This window comes from Schistocerca gregaria, chromosome 3, assembly GCF_023897955.1.
Source record: "Schistocerca gregaria isolate iqSchGreg1 chromosome 3, iqSchGreg1.2, whole genome shotgun sequence".
Classification (NCBI taxonomy): domain Eukaryota; kingdom Metazoa; phylum Arthropoda; class Insecta; order Orthoptera; family Acrididae; genus Schistocerca; species Schistocerca gregaria.
The window spans coordinates 428,489,365-428,510,922 of record NC_064922.1 but is presented as its reverse complement, the minus strand read 5'-3'; the positions used below and the strand labels follow the sequence as shown (position 1 = coordinate 428,510,922).

At 38.1% G+C, this 21,558-nt stretch overlaps 1 protein-coding gene across 1 annotated transcript in view; it reads right to left on the bottom strand.

Moving 5' to 3' along the window:
- The window catches only part of LOC126354627 (uncharacterized), a 276,170-nt gene that overhangs the window by 123,448 nt on the left and 131,164 nt on the right, over positions 1-21,558 (bottom strand). The window contains exons 7-10 of the mRNA XM_050004393.1: positions 14,482-14,583; positions 4,703-4,826; positions 3,858-4,054; positions 1,487-1,597 (exon numbers count right to left, since the gene is read on the bottom strand). Of these exons, the coding sequence (XP_049860350.1) occupies positions 1,487-1,597; positions 3,858-4,054; positions 4,703-4,826; positions 14,482-14,583 (534 nt within the window). The remainder of the gene's footprint in view (positions 1-1,486; positions 1,598-3,857; positions 4,055-4,702; positions 4,827-14,481; positions 14,584-21,558) is intronic.

Sequence of the window (21,558 nt, the reverse complement as noted above, 5' to 3'; positions counted from 1 at the left end):
TTTCTAAAAGAATGCCATGATTGACAGTATAAAATGCTCTGGAGGGATCTAAATTTACTTCTACTGTCTTTTTCTTGATTTTTGATTTTTTGTTTGGTGTAACACATTACAACTGTTTCTGTATTTTTATCTGCCTGGAAGCCATGCTGACTTCTGTTTAGCAATTTATGCTCATTCTTATATTTGTTGATTCTGTGCTTCATCGATTTTTTGAACATTTTGGCAAATGCTGAAAGAAGTGGTATTACCTGATAGTTTTCTTCTACCTTATACTTGTTGCCATTTTTAAATAATGGTTTCACCTTTGGGATTGTGAAACTCTCCTCCACTAAACAATAAGTTGGTTATGTGCACCACAAGCCTTGCAATCTGTGGAGTAGCCACTGTTATGTCACCTCATCTACTCCGGCTGACATTTTAGATTTCACATTTTTTATCACTTTTAACACTTGATGTTTGTTTGTTGGTTCTTAGCTCTTCCTACAAGCAGCTTTTGAATTTTCTAGTTTTCCTTGGTTTGTAAACTTAGAGCTTAATAGTAGTTGTTGCATTTATGTTATAACTGTTTATATAATTTGGCAGATCTTGTTTTTTAATACAGACATCTTCTAAATTTCTGAGAATGATATCCTGATGTTCACATCTTTTCCCTGTTTCAGCCTTCACAGTACCCCACATAGCTTTTGATTTGTTTTCAAGCTGTCTTGTTAAGTTATCATTAATCACAAATTTTACCTTGGCAACTACTTTTCAATATACCCTCTTGTATTTCCTAATGTATTCTACAAACCCTGGGCTCGATATGTTGTTCTAATTCACCAAAGAAATTCTTTTTGGTGGACATACTAACACAAAGTAAGGTATTATTTCTAATACCATTTGTAAGCACAAACTGTCAGTATATATAATGAGAAAACAAATCCACAGTAAACCAAATGTGAAAAACAATGCATGCTCATACCTTCTGCAAACTTGTCAACTAGAAACATTTTAAGCGAATCCATTGTAATGCCTCTGAAATATTGAAATCATATTACAAACTAACAATGGGACAATAATTTTTTCTCTGTCATTAACAACATTACTGACTTACAAACAGTGGTTACTGCAAAGACCAAATTATTATAAAGCAGGCTGTTCCAACAAATCTGTGTTCCATGTATATGTAAACTGCTTATTTTCTTCTCTGACATTAAGAATGTTACTGAGTTATGAACAGTGGTTACTGCAAAGACCTAATTACTGAAAGCAGACTTTTCCAAAGTACCCATGTTCTGTGTATGTGCCAATTGCTTGGCCACCCCTGGATACCTGAGCTCGACGAGTGGAGTACAGTTCCATTTGCTACGGTCTGGCTACAAGACAGCCTGCGCATCAGCCTTTTGTCCACTCTTGCCCATGCTTGTCCAGCTACTCTCAGGCAGGCAAGCAAGCTGGAACAGCCTACTATAAAAAATCATTCAAAAATAAGAACGTAAATACAAACCACTTTATACTGTCTACCACTTTCATGGCCACTGAAGGGACGCAAATTTTTAGGTGTGATCCAGGCCCGAGTTGGTGGTTTCTCATCAAAGAACACTACATTGTAATGGGTCTGAAAACAAACAATGGTTTCTAAATTAACAATCTTCGCAGTGTATGGTACAAAATTAAAAATGCTGTAAACAGGACTCTAAACAACCACATCCATAACATTTGATTTGAAAGTATATACTGGTATCCTTTCAAATTATAAAAGAGAGTAAAGAATCTAGATGGAGCAAACACAGGCTTGTTGAAATCAGTTCAGTATCTAGCACTTATCTCTGTGAATTCTTTTCTATTTGAAATGCAAGTTATTTGATGGCATCATGTGGTGTTCAACATGTAACAATTATACAGCTGGCTGGCAAAGAGTTGTGATGATATGATCTGGTTCAAGTTGTGGTTATGCAAGATTGTAGTCTCTTATACTTTCCATGAAAAATGCTGTACTTAATTGTTTTTATTAATTTTGTTTTTTAATAATTGCTACTCCTACCTTTCTATTGATAAATAAATAAAAACTAATCTAGGATAATATAGAAATCTGAAATCTGCATTATCAGTGGAATAGTGACAGGAACAATTACTGGACTAGCTAAGAATTGTCTCCAGACAACAGAAATGATGTTAGTCTGCTCTTGCCTATAGAAGACAATAAAGGATAAAATAATGAATGAATATGTTCAGCAATAGCTGGGATTGGAAACAAGCGTTTTGGAGTTTCTCGAACTAAAATAGTAGCATAAGAGGAGAATTACTCCTTACAGCACTTGTCAAGCATAGTTTTTATCTCAATATCCATATGAAGTGACCAAAATAGGATCTCCTGATGGTCTGGAAAAGCCAATTTTCAGGGTCCTCAAAATTAGAGGTACCAGTTATCATCAGATATATGAACAAGTACTGTTGATCGACAAAGCATTATGGATGAAACTCATACAGATTCAGACTCAGTATAACAGAGCAGAATGATGATGATGTTTTTAAAATGTTTTCTCCAGAAAGAGGGTGATTATACAGTAGCAATAGTTGGAAATGTATGTGTGCATTGCAGAACGTAAAGAGATTCCCGACATATAACAGAAAAGCCATTGTAGTTTAAACATGTGGTGTTCTGATCTGCCAGGATATTATCTGTGTAATGGGGCTCTTTAGGAGGAGACCAATTTGCACAAATCAGAAAAGTGTTTAGTAATTGCAAAGGGATTTTAAATACTTTCCTATTTAAGCATATGTAAGGCAGAGGAAGACAATGGGGAGGTGAAGAAAATACAGTGAAGTTAGTAAATTTCAGTTTGCAATTACAATTTGAGCTGAGGGAATTCCATCCTTTTAATTTAAATACAAAAGTACGGAAAGGAATTTAGATTCTTGTCTCCACAATGCATCAAGGAGTAGGAAAGACGACAAGATGGGTTTTAGCTCAACAGTGTTGAATATGAAAACAAGCACACCACAAAGGCAGATGAAGATAAGAAGAAAGTCTATGTCAATTGTTCCTGAAATACGATAATTCTCATGAAAATTGAATGAAGAAGTGTTGTGTGCACACTTACACAGTAGTAAGCAATTTGAATTGGTTGTCAGCTGAAGGAACCTCGCTGATATAAAACACTTCAAAAATGGAAATGAGCATATGGCATTGGTGGCCAGGAAGCCCCATCTGGGGAATTTCAGCCGACAAGTGCATGTCTAATTTCATTCAACACCACACTGGGTGACTTGCATGCCGGTGATGAAGGTGAAATGATGACGAGGACAACACAACACCCAGTCCATGAGTTGGGAAATCTCCAACCCGACTGGGAATCAAACCCAGGCCCACTTGCATGGGAGGCAAGTACGTAACCACCTAGCTAAGCAGGCGGATGAGACACTTCAAAGAAGTCGACCCAAATGAAAAATTATGTTGTTGTGGTCTTAAGCCCACCAGAAGCCAAGCACTGATTTGCAGACAGGCACAGATCATCAATAACCCAAGCAGTCCACAAAGCATCCTTCCTACCCTACCCCTCTAGTTCATAATAGTAGAAAAAAAAAGAAAAACTATTCCTAGCTTTTGTAGCTGTTGCCTTTTTTATCAGGTGGGGGATTTAAGTTGGGCAAGTTTGGGAAAGAGACCTCTCAGATCTCAGGTTCAGAGAGCCTACTTAATAAATAAAAATGTAATATTATTTCTGTTGTCAAGAGTAAGATGGTATGTAACAGTTATTAACTCTGTAATATTCACCACAAATAAAATAACATGGATCTACTACTCATATATGAGACAAAGCACAACCAGACTGTATGAAGCACAAATTTGATTTAATATATATAATGGTACATACTGGAATATCGGACAAAGTTGTGATCCAATAATATTGTTCAACATCTGGATCATCATCAATCATAGCAGGCCACCACGGGTAACCTGCAAGGCGTGCCCACACAACTGAACCAGCTGTGTATTCATTCTCAATAAGATCAAGTTCTTGCATTATAGATGGGCCTTTCTGTGGAGCAGCGCAAGACGCCAAAGATTTGTCTGGAATATTAAAATACAGATAATAATACTACTTTTCCTGTCTGTACAATGAAATATTATAAAACACATGACAGATAATAAGGCAATGATTGAAAATGAAAATCTGCACTGCACGCTTAGCCTCAGAAGGTACAGATGAGAGGTACAACTTAATTGAGCATAAAAATTAGAAACAAATAATGGAACTTGGCACTACAATAAATATTAACATGAAGGAGCAAAATATGTTCATGGAGTTAGTCATTGAAACCATAGAAAGAGAGAAACAGTTTTGTTTCTATACGAGCAAAGAGGACCACAGGGATGGCAGATATTATGTGGAAAAAGTGCCATTTTCGCAGAGCTGGTGGCAAGTAGTTGTTTATATTACACATTACACTCATTAAAATCCAGGCAATTATGTCTCAGTCACATGGATTTTCTTGATAAACCAACCTGCACAGGATATCTTCATGGGAAGGTTGTGACTTCAATTCACTGGCCACAGTAACCTGTTGGTGACTGAAGTAGAATATCTCCAGCCAAAAAGGTCTATGAAAATTGTATTTGCATTTCCGTAATCTTCTTGAAGACATATGCCCAAAAAGCAATTAGGAACTAAGTCTGTTAGCTAAATATTGCAACAAAAGAAAATTTATGTAACTGCACCTGGATTCATGTTACAAAACCACTTTTTCGGAACCTGTTGTGGATCTCTTGTGGAGTCCAAGTAGCGCCACTTGGAACAGCTTTCATTGCAGCACTGTACCCAGACACCAACTTCACGGCGAACCTAATAAACGAAACGTCTCAATTATTGTTATGTAACTGAATTAAGTTAAGTGTGAAAGTATTTGAACCACACTTAATATTTCCAAGCTATGTATAGGTTAAAACAGACTGGAATCAATTTTCTACAACTCATTCTTACCTACAACTGAATACTTCCTACCACACCAGTATAACAAAATGCTACAAATTACGATATATAATGGACATTGCTGCATTTAGTGACCAGTTAAAAATAATGTGGACTGGATAATGAGTTTTATAAGAGCCTTTTATAAAATGCGCTTTTTTCTTTATTTATTCAAGGAACAACATTTTATGTCTTTAAGTAATGACATGTTACTAACAAGCAAGGCAGATAAAATGATTTCAAACTGTACTATTTTCATTTGCACCAATGACAAGCCTGAACAAACCTAAGAATATTATGTGCAATCTTACATGCCATCTCGGAAGCATTCAATAATGTAGCAGAACTCACTCACAAAAGCACTATCTACTATATGTGTTTTATTCAGCTACACACTTATGCTCGTGATGCTCAATATATAGTCACATAAATGCTTTTGTAATATATATACTTTGTTTACTCCACATCTCACTGGTGCCAATTCAGACAAGTTCAGTGATAATTTATCACAAGAATGCATTTTAATTCTGTATAACAGCACAACAGGAATTGTACCAATATGTTGTTGTTGTTGTTGTCTTCAGTCCAGGGACTGGTTTGATGCAGCTCTCCATGCTACTCTATCCTGTGCAAGCTTCTTCATCTCCCAGTACTTACTGCAACCTACATCCTTCTGAATCTGCTTAGTGTATTCATATCTTGGCCTCCCTCTATGATTTTTATTCTCCACACTGCCCTCCAATGCTAAATTTGTGATCCCCTGATGCCTCAGAACATGTCCTACCAACTGGTGCCTTCTTCTTGTCAAGTGTACCATTATGACCACATAGATATTTTTATTAGTATGAGGTATCCTGCACTAACACCATGTTTAAATGAGAAGACTTTTGAGTGAAAATAGTACTGGAACAATAAACGCATGTCCGAAACACCACATTTAATCCTGGGTACCACTAGACAAAGCTGGCTTTGTTCACGGCTAAAGAACGCAAAGCCATATGCGAACTTACGTAAGACAAATAAATGAAAGCTACAGACCTGTCCTCATCATTTATTTAGTTTACAGAAAAACTTTTGGCTGTAATATGTGGGAGAATCCTTAATATGTTTATTAAATAATCTCATATTGTTTGACAGATGAAATGATTATAGATGAATGTTGTATCAGTAAGTCTGCTCAGCTACCATTCCAGTATCTACTACTTCTGGAGACAAGTAAGATAAGAATTTACTCTGTCAGTCAGGCTGTTCAGTATTTACTGAGGTTTGAGGAAATTGCAACACCAAGAACAATAGATGTAACAAAAATAATATATTGCAGATCAAGTACAAGATAAAACACATCAAACTTCAATTACAGAACTATTAGTTAATTCTGATTTTGATAATACAGTATGATGTGATGCCATCTCATGCTTGTTGTGGTACGGATTCACAATTTGCTTATCCATAAGCATTTCCTGCCACACAGTTTGTAATGTAGTCCAAAAAGCACAAACAGTGGTTAGTCGTATAATGATATGAACAAGTAATTTTCCAACCACATCCAAGACAAGTTTGGTGGGAAACACACCAGGTGATCCTCCGTTCAGGTCACTAGCGGTACCTGTTCTTCTTTGAAGAAGGTTATCTCATTCTTCACAACAAGCAGCGACACATTATCCTGCTAGTGCATGGAATTACCTGAGTATCCTCTATAGTATCTACTGCCCCATAAGTCTTACGTGAAAACCACACTGAACGATTGTCAGGGAGAATTTGACAAGCAAAATGTTAGTCCCAATCTATAAAAAGTGTCAGTTATACTGTAAGCGAGAGAGCACCACGAGTTCCTACTGCTAATAAGATGAGTACACTGTTTGTTTATTACATATTTTTACGAGCTTCAAACAGGACTGACTTCTTTTCAGTTACCTTTGTAGTAACTTCTTGCGTGTTTGAGTGCTTACTATGAGCAACCTTTCATTTCATTTCAGAAACAGTGTAGTGTACAGTACTGCTGTTGCTATCAACCATTGTATCGACCCTTGTATCATTGAGGCTTTTGTTTATTTAGCTTAGAACAGCTCAGTGTCAAGACCGTCAATGAGAGAGCACTACGAGTTCCTGCTGCTAATAAGACGAGTACACTGTTTGTTTATTACATATCTTTACGAGTTGCAAACAGGAGCAGGTTCAAAAATGGATAGGTACTGTGATTGCTGTGTACAGATGCAAGCGGAATTGGTGACCCTTCGCTCACAGATCCAGGCAGTGTTGGCTCCCGTCACACAACTTAAGCCTGCTGCCAAGGGCAATCATTGTGGAGGGTCAGATGCGGGGGCGCGAGGGACATTGAGCACAACCCACGTGTCCCCCGATTGATCAACTGCTGTGGCCAGCCCAGGTACTGTCTGCACTGAGGTTGACATCTCACCCGCAGTCGAGTGGGAGATCACGTGGTCGAGTGGGAGATCATTCCAAAGTCTGGCAGGCAGTGAAAGGCTTTCCGTGGGGCCAATCGTAGGGCCTCCCGGGTTTGTTTGATGAACAGGTTTCTAGCATTATCTATGGCTGACGAAATCTCTGACCAGAGACAGTCGTCCACCCTGTTCCAGAAGAAGCTTCTTGGCCCACAAGGTCTGGGCATTCAGAGAGGATGGGTTTGCTAGTAGCTGGGAGCTCCAACGTTAGGCGCGTAATGGGGACCCTTACAAACATGGCTGCCAAGGAGGGGAAGGAAGCCAGTGTGCACTCCGTGTGCATACCAGGGGGAGTCCGGATGCCATGAAGAGTACATGGGGCATCAAGCTGCAGGTGGTAGCCCATGTCGGTAACAATGACGTGTGTTGCTTTGGATCTGAGAAGATTCTCTCTGGTTTCAGGCAGCTAGTGGAAATGGTAAAGACTTCCAGTCTTGCTTCCGAGATTAAGGTGGACTTCATGATCTGCAGCATCATCGACAGAACCAACTGTCATCCTTTGGTGCAGAGCCGACTGGAGGGTCTGAATAAGAGGCTCAGGCGGTTCTGTGACAGTGTAGGTTACAGATTCCTTGACTTGCGCCATCGGGTGGTGGATTTCCAGGTTCCGCTTAATAGGTCAGGAGTACACTATGCACAGGAAGTGGCTGCATGGGTAGTGGGGGCTGTGTGGAAGGGACTGGGTGGTTTTTAGGTTAGTGGGTGTCAGGAAACCACAGGAAGGGCATCCGTCTAAAAGAGAGCAGGTAAAACAGAGTAAGGTAGTTGTAGAAACGATCGGTATTGTAGTTGTAAATTGTGATAGCTGTGTTGGGAGGAACTAGAGCTCCAAGATCTAACAGAAACCACTGAAGCTCAAATGGGTATAGGTACAGAAAGCTGGCTAAAGCCAGAAATAAGTACAGCCAAAATTTTTTCAAATGATCTAACAGTGTTCAGAAAGGATAGATTAAATACAGATGGTGGTGGAGTATTTATTGCTGTCAGAAGTAGTTTGCCTTGTAGTGAAATTGAAGTAGATAGTTCCTGCGAAATAGTATGGGTAGAGTTTATACTTGACAATCGGACTAAACTATTAACTGGATCGTTTTATTGACCCACCGACTCAGAAGATGTAGTTGCTGAAAAGTTTAAAGAAAACTTGAGTCTCATTTCAAATATGTACCCCACTCATACAATTATAGTCAGTGGCAGCTTCAATCTACCCTCAATATGCTGGAAAAATTATACGTTTAAAGCCATTGGCAGGCATAAAACGTCATCCGAAATTGTACTGAATGCTTTCTCAGAAAATCATTTTGAACAAATAGTTCATGAGCCTATTCGAAGTGTAAATGGTTGCGAAAACTTACTTGACCTCATAGCAACAAATAATCCAGGACAAATTGGGAGTATCATGACGAATACAGGGATTAGAGACCACAAGGCAGTTGCTGCTAGACTGAGAACCGTAATACCCACAACCATAAAAAAGAACCGCAAAGTACATCTATTTAAAAAAGCTGTTAAAAATGCTCTTAATGCCTTTTTAAGAGACAGTCTCCACTCCTTCCGATCTGATCATGCAAGCGTAGAAAAGATGTGGAACGATTTCAAAGAGATAGTATCGAAGGCAATTGAGAAATATATACCACATAAATTAATAAGTGATGGTACTGATCGCCCATGGTACACAAAACAGGTCAGATCGCTGTTGCAGAAGGAATGAAAAAAGCATGCCAGGTTTAAAAGAATGCAAAATCCTGAAGATTGGCAAAGTTTTGCAGAAGTTCAAAATATAGCACGGGCTTCAATGCGAGATGCTTTTAATAATTTCCACAATGAAACTGTCTCGGAATCTGGCAGAAAACCCAAAGAGATTCTGGTCATATATAAAGCACACGAGAGGCAGGGAGCAATCAGTACCTTCACTGCACGATAACAACACTCAAGTCACTGACGACAGTGCCACCAAAGCAGAGTTATTAAACATGGTTTTCCGAAACTCCATCACTAAAGAAGATGAAGTAAATATTCCCGAATTCCAATTAAGAACAACTACAAAGATGAGAAACATAGAAGTAGATATCCTCGGTATGGTAATGCAGCTTAAATAACTTAATAAAGACAAGGCTTCAAGTCCAGATGGCATACCAGTCAGGTTCCTTTCAGAGTATGCAAATGCAATAGCTCCATATTCAGCAATTATATACAACTGCTCGCTCACAGTAAGTTCTGTACCTAAAGACTGGAAAGTTGCTCAAGTCACACCAATACCCTAAAAGGGAGATAGGAGTAATCCACTAAATTGCAGGCCCATATCACTAACATAGATTTGCAGTAGGGTTTTGGAACATATACTGTATTCGAACATTATGAAGTACCCCGAAAGGAAACAATTTACTGACACAATGTCAGCATGGGTTCAGAAAATATCGTTCTTGTGGGACACAACTAGCTCTTTATACCCATGAAGTAATGAGTGCTATCAACGGGGGATGTCAAATTGACTCCATATTTTTAGATTTTCAGAAGGCTTTTCACACCGTTCCTCACAAGTGTCTTCTAACCAAACTGTGTGCCTATGGAATATCGCCTCAGTTGTGTGACTGGATTCGTTATTTCCTGTCATAAAAGTCACAGTTCATAGTAACTGACGAAAACAGACGTAATAACCAGCGTTCCCCAAGGAAGTGTTATAGGCCCTTTATTATTCCTGATCTATATTAACAACACAGGAGGCAATCTGAATAGCCCTCTTAGATTATTTGAAGATGATGCTGCCATTTACCATCTTGTAAAGTCATCAAATGACCAAAATTAATTGCAAAATGATTTAGGTAAGATATCTGTGTGGTGCGAAAAGTCGCAATTGACCCTGAATAAAGAAAAGTGTGAAGTTATTCACATGAGTACTAAAAGAAATCCACTAAATTTCAATTATGCTGTAAGTCACACAAATCTGAAGGCTGTATTTTCAACTTAATACTTAGGGATTACAATTACAAATAACCTAAATTGGAACAATCACATAGATAATGTTGTGGGTAGAGCAAACCAAAGACTGTGATTCATTGGTAGAACACTTAGAAGGTGCAACAGATCTACAAAAGAGACTGCATACACTACACTTGTCCACCCTATTCTGGAGTATTGCTGTGCAGTGTGGGATCTTTATCAGGTGGGACTGACAGATGATATTGAAAAAGTTCAAAGAAGGGCAGCTCATTTTGTATTATTGTGAAATAGGGAAGATAGGGCCACAGACATGTTATGTGAATTGGAGTGGCAATTATTAAAATAAAAGCGTTTTTCGTTGCGACGCGATCTTGTCATGAAATTTCTACCACCAGTTTCCTCCTCCAATTGCGAACATATTCTGTTCGCACCCACCTACATAGGAAGAAATGATCATCACGATAAAATATAAGAAATCAGGGCTCACATAGAAAAATTTATTGTTTGAGAGTGGAAGTGTAGAGAGACAGTTTGAAATTGGTTCATTGAACCCTCTGCCAGGCACTTAATTGTGAATAGCAGAGTAATCACGTAGATGTAGATGTGAAACTGAGTAAGCATTACTTAGGAAGACATAAAGGTGTGAACTCCAAGCACAACTTCTATAGCAACATCTTCAAAGAGACAATAAATACATGCACTAATGACAATGTAATTATCAAAGTTGTGTAACTACAGCTCAAAAGATTGTCTCATAATTAAATGTGATGCTCTTTGCAAAATGTTATATGACTTAATACCTTCTGTCACCTTAGCTGCTTCAGACAGAGGTACCACAAGGGGCTCGTCCAGGTTGTCTTTGTCTTCTGTGTCAAAACTGTCTTCAATGTTGGAGCATGACATTTCACATGGCTTGCACAGAACATGATAACATGTATCAGACAGACCCTGCACTGTGCTCTTATGAACCTTTACAACCATAGTTAACTGCCTGAATTTCATTACCAGCATTCAAAAAAAGAGAGGACAAGGAATTCCAAGGGGAGATTTCAGCTCAATCAGTTTAACTTAACTGATGGTGGCACAACAGCAATGCAATATCATGGAAATCTGATTTGCCAACAGAGCCTAGAATCCTCTCTGTCTGACAATTTTTAGAAGTAGTGTTATTCAACTGTTCTTAAGCATTGTAACAAACTTCATACTGAATAGATGTTTGATTTAACAACTCCACAAAACAAGAGCAAAAATTCCTCTTCAGAACCACCTAATGTGAGGGGAACTATAAATTTAACATCAGTGTAAAGATATGAATATTAAATGTCCAACTAAAATACAATGTGACCAAAGTCTCTAGGCACCCATTAAAATTCATTCTGAAGTAAATAGTCTGTAGCATCTCCTTGTGTTACTATTGCAGTATAATTTTTGGGGAAGGCTTTCTATGCAGCTATAGCTGAGGCTTTGAGTCTGCCAATGTAATAAATCCATCCTATTTTCTCTAAATTAAGAAGCAACAGGCTTTCCTTTGTGGACACGAACATTTTATGCGAATAGAGAAAAGGTCCCATTGCAGAAAATATGGAAGAGTCCTACAATCTAAATCGAACTTGTATTCATTGACCTTGCAACCAAAATTAACCATCTAACATAAAAACAGGAAAAATCAACCTCAGACCACTACACCATTTTCAAGAAATTTCACTGTCACTGCAATCCATTTGTGTAAACACCATTTGCCAGGCATCTGCAGGTCCACATATACATATGTTAACACTAGTGTCAGATCATATATCATGACTCTTCACCCCGTAGTATCTTCCATTGTTTCAGAAACAAACGCTAGACATCCCCACAACAACTTGTAAAAAAGTCTGATAACTGTTTTGTAATGAATGCTTTAAAGTTCAGTAATCCCCACCAGTTAATTCCTTAGGGGTCCAAGACGAATGACAGGATTTAGTGCTTTCCTTGTGTTTTTTATTTACAATAATTTCGTTACTAGTGGCTCTGGATGCATACAACTTCTGTTACAAGTGTCTAATACAATGCCCTAATTTGAGGCATTTTTTAAAACAAGTCAATGTTCTCTGACATATTCTGAGGAATAACATGTCAATAATGTGATTCATTGTTCCTGCACTTGTACATTCTTTGATACTTCGCCTCATATCACCAGAATACTTTAAATGGGCTGTCGAAAGATTTTCAGCTGTCACTTCTGCTGCAATTCTGTGACTGCAGTAGCAGAATGTTATTCATTATAATAGCTTAATACTGTACTATCTGCTTTACATGTATTGTTTTAGAGTTTGGTTTGCCCGAGGCAGGATTCGAACCTGCGACCGTAGCAGCATGGCGGTTCGGACTGAAGCTCCTGGAACCGTTCAGCCACAGTGGTCGGCTAATGGATTATCACGAGACCACCACCATGCCACATTATCTGACACAAGGAGGGGAAAAGGGCAAAACAGCGAACACACCACATTTAAATGGCAGGACATTCACACTGCTGCAACTTCGTTCTATACTCCACATTTCTCAACAACACAAATCACATACAAAACAAGTTTTCAGTATTTATTAATTATTTTTTGGCATGCTGAACACATAATTTTTATCCAGTATAAATTGTTGGCATAAAGACGGACGCCGATGATTTTCGCAGAGTTTCGCACTCACATTGCCATGTAATCATGATTTATTAAGTTTCATAATCAAAAAAGATCTTTCACACATTTATGCCAGTTGAAATATTGTAGTACTTTTGCAACCTCCTTATGGAGACTTGGAAAATCTACCTGAGCAAAGCAATGTAGATGTTCTGGACTGTTTTAAGATAAAAAAATTTGTCACCGAAACTGGAATTACATCGCAGGTCAGTCCACTATGGCTGAACATGCACAGGGGTGCTTTCAACTGAAATGGCAAATGATCTTGAAATCAGTGTGAAAAGAGATGTGAGATTGAGTGTGTTCTCAAAACTTTTATAAAACTATTCTTTTAATTCTTGCAAGTCTACGATTAATTCTTCAAACCATGTGCTTTCTTTAACGCCAGTGAGCTTAGGGAACTGGACTGTCTTTGTCAGAATGCGTTCCTCCTACAACACAATTTTCTTTTTAAATGTGTTCTCATCAAATTGAGAAAGAAGTCACTTAGCCAACATACTTTGCAGTAATATATGAAGTCTCTGTACCATTAATTCTTTTCCTTTGAAAACTATTGCAACCGATAATGGCATAACGTTGTCACTTCAGGATTTTACTATTCATATCACCAATTCCTTCAAGTGCCCCATGCCCGCAAATTTCGCACGAAGTGCTACTTGATTTACAGAACAATGAATCCCATCTGTCGATCATTGCAATTTTTTGCTCTTTCATTGTCATCTAAATGTTTAAATTCTCTCTGCATGACACTGTAATGTTGCTTCATAGCAAATAAGCAGTACCCATCACTTATGTGAAATGAGAGTTCTCATCCCTCTCTTCCTCCATTCCCACACATTTTAAAGGATTGTCATGACAGATCGCCAGACTGCATCTTTTTTCACAAAGAGCCACTGGACCTGTAATCGTCCTTTAACAAATAGTGAATGTTAAACAGCAATGACATCATGATTCTGTCAAACACAGAAAGTTCTGCCGGACTCAGAGAGTCATGCCAACTGAAAAATGCCACACTGCAATCCTCAATGAAGTGTCACATTGTTCTGGGTACTTCTGAGAAGGACCAAGCAAAGCCAGATCTTGGCCTTCCCATGGCCTGCACATGTGAAGTCTGTCATGCCGTAGCTGGCCTTGCTTTAGAGAGTGCTGTGAACATACTGTGAAAGTACTCTGAAGCTGCTAATATTTGGCTGTTCATGGAAGTGAAAGAGAGAAGTACTGTACTTTTAGTGAAAAATCTTTCTCAAACACAAGAAAATAGTCTCCCTTGACAAAGATTTTCTATTGGCCTATGAAACCTCAATTTAGTACATGCAATTTTTATTAATTTATTCTGATTTGATAAAACAAGACTAAATTACAAATATAAGTTACACTCAAACATATTGGTATTCTAATATAATTCCTACCAAAATTTTCAAACTTGATAGAAACAGATGAAGAATAACAAACTCTGACCTGTAGCCATTTAAGCCGCTGTTTGAGACTGTACTGTGCTGGAGGCTGACTTAAAGGTGTTTCCTGCTGTGAAGAAACCAGCTGGCTGCTTTCAGAGTCAACCTTTAACAGAAAAGGAACAGTACTGGATTACACTGAGGAATACAACAACACAATAGAAGCAATTAAGATTTCTTTCCTTATATAAAATCAGGCAAATATTATAGTTACATGAAAACAGACACAGAGAAATAAAATTTTCTCGTCATTAACTTAGAAAGCAGTTTACATAGAATAAATATTTATCATTCTGATAATTATACAATGAAGGCAGTATTTCCATCCATGGTGATTCTAGTTACATGGGCATCTTGCATAATCTAATAAATGCTTCTGTGCGTAACATTTCAGGCTAAAGACAGCCCTCAGATGCTAATGTAAAGACTTCATTAGTTGATTTTTAACTGGGCTATATTACATACATGACACTGAAGAGGAAGATGAAAATGAAATCTGTATATTGAACATAGTCAGCAAGCTGAACTCTTTATACTTAACCGCACAAGTCAGGTTCTGAAGTCTCCTGACCACTGTCTAAAATCGTAGAGTTTTGACGGTTGCGTTACGTAGTTTGCATAGCAAAAGAAGGGTCAAATGGGAGTTTTTTACCATAACAGAATTACAGAAGTTTTTTTTCTCGGTGCTTCTATAAGTTATCTGGGGTGCACAATCCAAATTTCGTATTTGCTGTTTAACACAAGTTTGGCTTCACAATGAAAAACACAAAAGAATCTCAAAATTTTCATACTTGTTTCAGTGATTCACTTATATCTAAAAAACTATGCATTTTTCAAAGTTGCCCATTCTACTCAAAATTAATGTAGCCAAAATATCCTACAAAATGCATTACTCATGTACAATTTACAGACAGGTAGAATCAGCTCCAGAGTGTGCTTTAAAGCAAAGATTCTTTGACCTACTGCAAAACTGTCAAAAATGTCGTCTCCCACTCTCTACAACTCAAAACATGTTTATGTTATCAAACAAAAACCCCTACACAATGTGAGAGAACATTAAATTTACTGCAAGAAATGTATGTAACATTCAGTTTTCTCATAAGGGGGGAGGAAGAAAAGTGAAACTTACAAAAAATGCCTTCTGCATTCTACAGTTAACCTATGCTTCCAAACTGTCTATATCTCACAGGTTGTTATACTTTCAGTGTATTACACTTCAAAGAGGTTGTTTCAAATGATGGGAAAGCATGTTTGTTATCTTTACAACATATCACGTACATGACACTGAACAGGAGGATGAATACAGAATCTCTATATAATAATGTACATGTGTTATGGAATGAGTTACTGTAGACTCTGAATTGGGTAATCACTTCAAGTAGGTTCTTTCCATCTGGAAAGAAAGAAGGAATTCAGTGACTGAACATGGATGCAAAAGATGGATAAGTTGTTTAGTGAGCTATCGATGTAAGAAAGAATACCTGTACTGATGTCATGGGTGCAGGCAATGTTTCTTGGCCACTAGAAGATCCAAGTGAAGGGTCTTGGTCAATGATGGAAGATCCAACCAAAGTGTCAATGGCTGTGGAAGGCCCAGGCTGAACAGTGAGTTATTTCTGTTCTTCAACTAAAAAGCTTAACTGAATGGTTAATGTTATGACAGGGAAAGTTGATTAATAAAGATGTATAAGGCTGCAAAACAGTACATTGTCACCTCAGCTGCTTTAGACAGTGGTACCGCAAGGGGCTCATCTAGGTCGTCTTTGTCTTCTAAAAGAAAACTGTCCTTAATGCTAAAGCATGAGCCTTCACGTGGATGGCACAGTTTTGAGCAGAACAGTCCTGCTTGCCCCCACACTGACCTTGGTACTCTGTCTTGCATTAGCAAGATATAAGCTGAAGAAGTCTCTCGAGAGCTGAAGGTTCAGTGTGGTAATAGGAATCAACCCATTTTTGTCGACTTCCACTCCCACTGCTCTGGATCCATATAGTTTCCAATCCACTGCTGCAACTGATGGAAAACTCCAAAGGTGTATTGTTGAGCTGCCACTTCAGTGGGAGGTATGGAAGCCATTTTCATTGATGCAGTGTAGGCTGAGGCAGATGTCATGTATGGCTTATCCCTCAGCTTTTTAAGGCGAGCAAAGAAACTGTGCCCACGACATCAATAAAACTATTTTTTTCAAACACTGATAGTTCACTATGTAGTATATATGTCTATCGTATGTATCTATCACTAAATGCCTTCTTTCTTGCCCAGATGAAGAACCCACTCGAAGTGACAAGCCAATTCTGGTTGAAATTTATTCATTTCATGACATGTGCGTTACTACATGCAGAGTTCATATTCATTACCTGATCTGTTGTGAATATAATTTGTTAACGTTTTCATCATACATGCTTTCCCATAATTCAAAACAACAACTCTGAAATGTAATACACTGAAAGTAAAGCGCTAATGAAAGATAGACGGGTGGGACAGGTTGACTGGCTGTAAGCTGCACAAGGAATGTTTCGTAATTTTTGCTTTGCTTCCTCCCCCTTACGAGAAAAATGAATGTTGCAAACATCTCTTGCAGTAAATTTAATGTACTTTCACATGTTGTTGGGATTTTTGGTGATAACTTGAATATTCTTCAGGTTGTAGGGGTGGGAGACGGCATCTTTGACATTTACACAGATGAGGCAAAAAATTGCTGCTTTTCTGTGTGCTCTAGTGTCAATCAATTTCCAGACAATCAAACATGACTTGTGCACTTTGTAGGAAGTTTTATGTACTTTAGTTTTGAATAGAGAGATCACCTCCGAAAAATAAATATATAAATATATATAAGATATAAATGAAAAACTGGAAAGAGTGTGAACATTTTCAGGTTTTTTGCATTTTCTGTTGTGAAGCCGACCTACTAGCGATCAAACATGCAATTCGGATACAGCACCCCAAAAAACATACAGAACTATTGAGAAAAAACTTCCACAATTTTGTTACGAAAACAGCTGTTTTGAAAATCAATTAACTGGACTAAGGTGCTACTTCCTTTATTTAGCACTAAGGACCGCAACATGTCTAATTTCAGTATTTATTCTTTCTGCTAAAGTTGCTTTTCTGCTTTTTTAATTTCCATAGGCTGCCTGCACGTCCCAGCACACCATGGCTGGATCATGATAAAATTATAAGGGGAAAAAACTAATAATGTGTATCCCAGTCATGATACTAGCAGAAAAGAAGATATCCACTGTGAGCATACAGATCTGAATGTGGTACAGAAGGAGATCCATTTTAGTGGTGGCAAGATTCTTAATGTCATCCCCTTCATAAAGTAAGCGTTTAGTGGTTTCTTTCTAGTTCCTATTGCAAGGGTCATTTTACACTATAATGTACACTAAACCATGTGGTATAGAATCCGTCAGTATGTAATACACATTTCAGATACACACAAAGATCCTTATTTAAGTGAATGTTCATGTATCACTGTAAACATATTTAAATACTTTTAATTTTTTTATTAATAGAACCTAAGATGAAGGTATCTTAACATGGAACTGATCTGTACTGTTTACATAATACCATAGAATGTAACCACAAATAAATGACATGTTCCATATCCTCTGATATATTCATAAAAGGGGAAACTATTCAATATACTCTGATATACTCACAACTTGAATCACTGAAACAGATGCAAATACTAATTTCATCAACGAATATTTAACAATGTATACTTCTTTTCAATTCATTGCACTCTGTTCTCAGAGCGCAAACAAAAACTGTGCATCATTCAATCACAGATCCAGAGCCCTGTTGAGGTATTCTGCAGCCAGAACTGCCAGAAAACGTCACACCCCCCCCCCCCCCCCCTCTCTCTCTCTGCCCATAAAACTACATTTCTACCATTTTTCTCTGTAACACATATAATTTTGTAGGTACATTCAATAAAAATGAAGCTTTATTGAAAATATTATTTAAACTATCTATATTTACACAAACATTGCACACAACAAATTAAATGTGTCACTGTAGAGAATAAATCATAAATTTTCAAAAGTTTCTAAAAAACTTAGTAAAACAGTATTTTCTTGTTCATAGACCTGTTTTATGAGGATGGTTTGAAACGTTCTTGGAATCATCATGAGAGGTCAGCACTAGCACAAGTTGTTCATGTGATATTCATTCAACTGTTGCCCGTAAACACATGCCACATCAGTGCTCTTGAATAACAGCTGTCATGGTGAAGTGGCCCTGTTGTTGTCCCTGCGTAGTGATTTGCGAAGATGTGAACAATCGAGATTCGAGCAGTGATTAAGTACTTCATAAAAAAAGGTATGAAAGCAAAGGACATTCATGCCGATTTCCAAAATACACAGGGGAACTCTGCTCCATAAGTGGACAAATGAATTTAAATTTGGTCAGAAGAGCTTAGATGACGATCCACACTGTGGTCAGCCAAGACATGTAACTACTCCAGAAATCATTGCAAAAGTGCACAAAATGGCCATGGAGGATCGCCAATTGAAAGTGCGTAAAATTGCTCACACTTGCCAGATGTTATCTTGAAGGGCACATTTTAACTGAAGAAATAGAAATGAAAAAAAAAAAAATATCTGGAAGATGGGCGCCATGAATCTTGACACTGGATCAAAAACGAATAAGAATGGGCATATTGGAACAATGTTTGGCCCATTTTAGGAGAAACGAACAAGACTTTTTGTGCCCGTTTATGACCAGAGTTGCTGCACTACTATACCCCAGAGACAAAACAACAGTAAGAGCAATGGAAATATGCTTATTCTCTGTCACCAAAGACAATTTCTTTTGTGGGAAAGGTAATGGCATCAGTGTAATGGGATGCAAAGAGGATTCTGTTTGTAGAGTATCTCCCCATTGGGCCAACAATTACAGGAGAATACTAAGATAATCTCCTGGACAAATTGCTATAATTGTTGTTGTTGTGGTCTTCAGTCCTGAGACTGGTTTGATACAGCTCTCCATGCTACTCTATCCTGTGCAAGCTTCTTCATCTCCCAGTACCCACTGCAAACTACATCCTTCTGAATCTGCTTAGTGTATTCATCTCTTGGTCTCCCTCTACGATTTTTACCCTCCATGCTGCCTTCCAATGCTAAATTTGTGATTCCTTGATGCCTCAGGACATGTCCTCACAACCGATCCCTTCTTCTTGTCAAGCTGTGCCACAAACTCCTCTTCACCCCAATCCTATTCACTACCTCCTGATTAGTTATGTGATCTACCCACCTAATCTTCAACATTCTTCTGTAGCACCACATTTTGAAAGCTTCTATTCTCTTCTTGTCTAAACTATTTATTGTCCATGTTTCACTTCCATACATGGCTACACTCCATACAAATACTTTCATAAATGACTTCCTGACATTTAAATCTATACTCGATGTTAACAAATTTTTCTTCCTCAGAAACACTTTCCTTGTCATTTCCAGTCTACATTTTATATCCTCTCTACTTCGACCATCATCAGTTATTTTGCTTCCCAAATAACAAAACTCCTTTACCACTTTAAGTGTCTCATTTCCTAATCTAATTCCGTCAGCATCACCCGACTTAATTCGACTACATTCCATTATCCTCGTTTTGCTTTTGTTGATGTTCATCTTATACCCTCCTTCCAAGACACTGTTCATTCCGTTCAACTGCTCTTCCAAGTCCTTTGCTGTCTCTGACAGAATTACAATGTCATCGGCGAACCTCAAAGTTTTTATTTCTTCTCCCTGGATTTTAATACCTACTCCAAATTCTTCTTTTATTTCCTTTACTGCTTGTTCAATATACAGATTGAGTAACATCGGGGACTGGCTACAACCCTGTCTCACTCCCTTCCTAACCACTGCGGCCCTTTCATGCCCCTCAATTCTTATACCTGCCATCTGGTTTCTGTACAAATTATAAATAGTCTTTCGCTCCCTGTATTTTACCCCTGCCACCTTTAGAATTTGAAAGAGAGTATTCCAGTCAACATTGTCAAAAGCTAGTCTACAAATGCTAGAAATGTAGGTTTGCCTTTCCTTAATCTTTCTTCTAAGATAAGTCGTAAGGTCAGTATTGCCTCACGTGTTCCAACATTTCTACGGAATCCAAACTGATCTTCCCCGAGGTCGGCTTCTACCAGTTTTTCCATTCGTCTGAAAATAATTCGTGTTAGTATTTTCGCTGTGACTTATTAAACTGATAGTTCAGTAATTTTCACATCTGTCAACACCTGCTTTCTTCGGGATTGGAATTATTATATTCTTTTTTAAGTCTGAGGGTATTTCACCTGTCTCGTACATCTTGCTCACCAGATGGTAGAGTTTTGTCAGGACTGGCTCTCCCAAGGCCATCAGTAGTTCTAATGGAATGTTGTCTACTCCCGGGGCCTTGTTTCGACTCAGGTCTTTCAGTGCTCCACCAAACTCTTCACGCAGTATCGTATCTCCCATTTCATATTCATCTACATCCTCTTCCATTTCCATAATATTGTCCTTAAGTACATCACCCTTGTATAGACCCTCTATATACTCCTTCCACCTTTCTGCTTTTCCCCCTTTGCTTAGAACAGGGTTTTCATCTGAGCTCTTGATATTCATACAAGTGGCTCTCTTTTCTCCAAAGGTATCTTTAACTTTCCTGTAGGCAATATCTATCTTACCCCTAGTGAGATAAGCCTCTACATCCTTAAATTTGTCCTCTAGCCATGCCTGCTTAGCCATTTTGCACTTCCTGTCGATCTCATTTTTGAGACGTTTGTATTCCTTTATGCCTGCTTCATTTACTGGATTTTTATATTTTCTCCTTTCATCAATTAAATTCAATATTGCTTCTGTTACCCAAGGATTTCTACTGGCCTTCGTCTTTTTACCTACTTGATCCTCTGCTGCCTTCACTACTTCATCCTTCAGAGCTACCCACTCTTCTTCTACTGCATTTCTTTCCCCAATTCCTGTCAATTGTTCCCTTATGCTGTCCCTGAAACTCTGTACAACCTCTGGTTTAGTCATTTTATCCATTCCCACCTGCTTAAATTCCCACCTTTTTGCAATTTCTTCAGTTTTAATTTACAGTTCACAA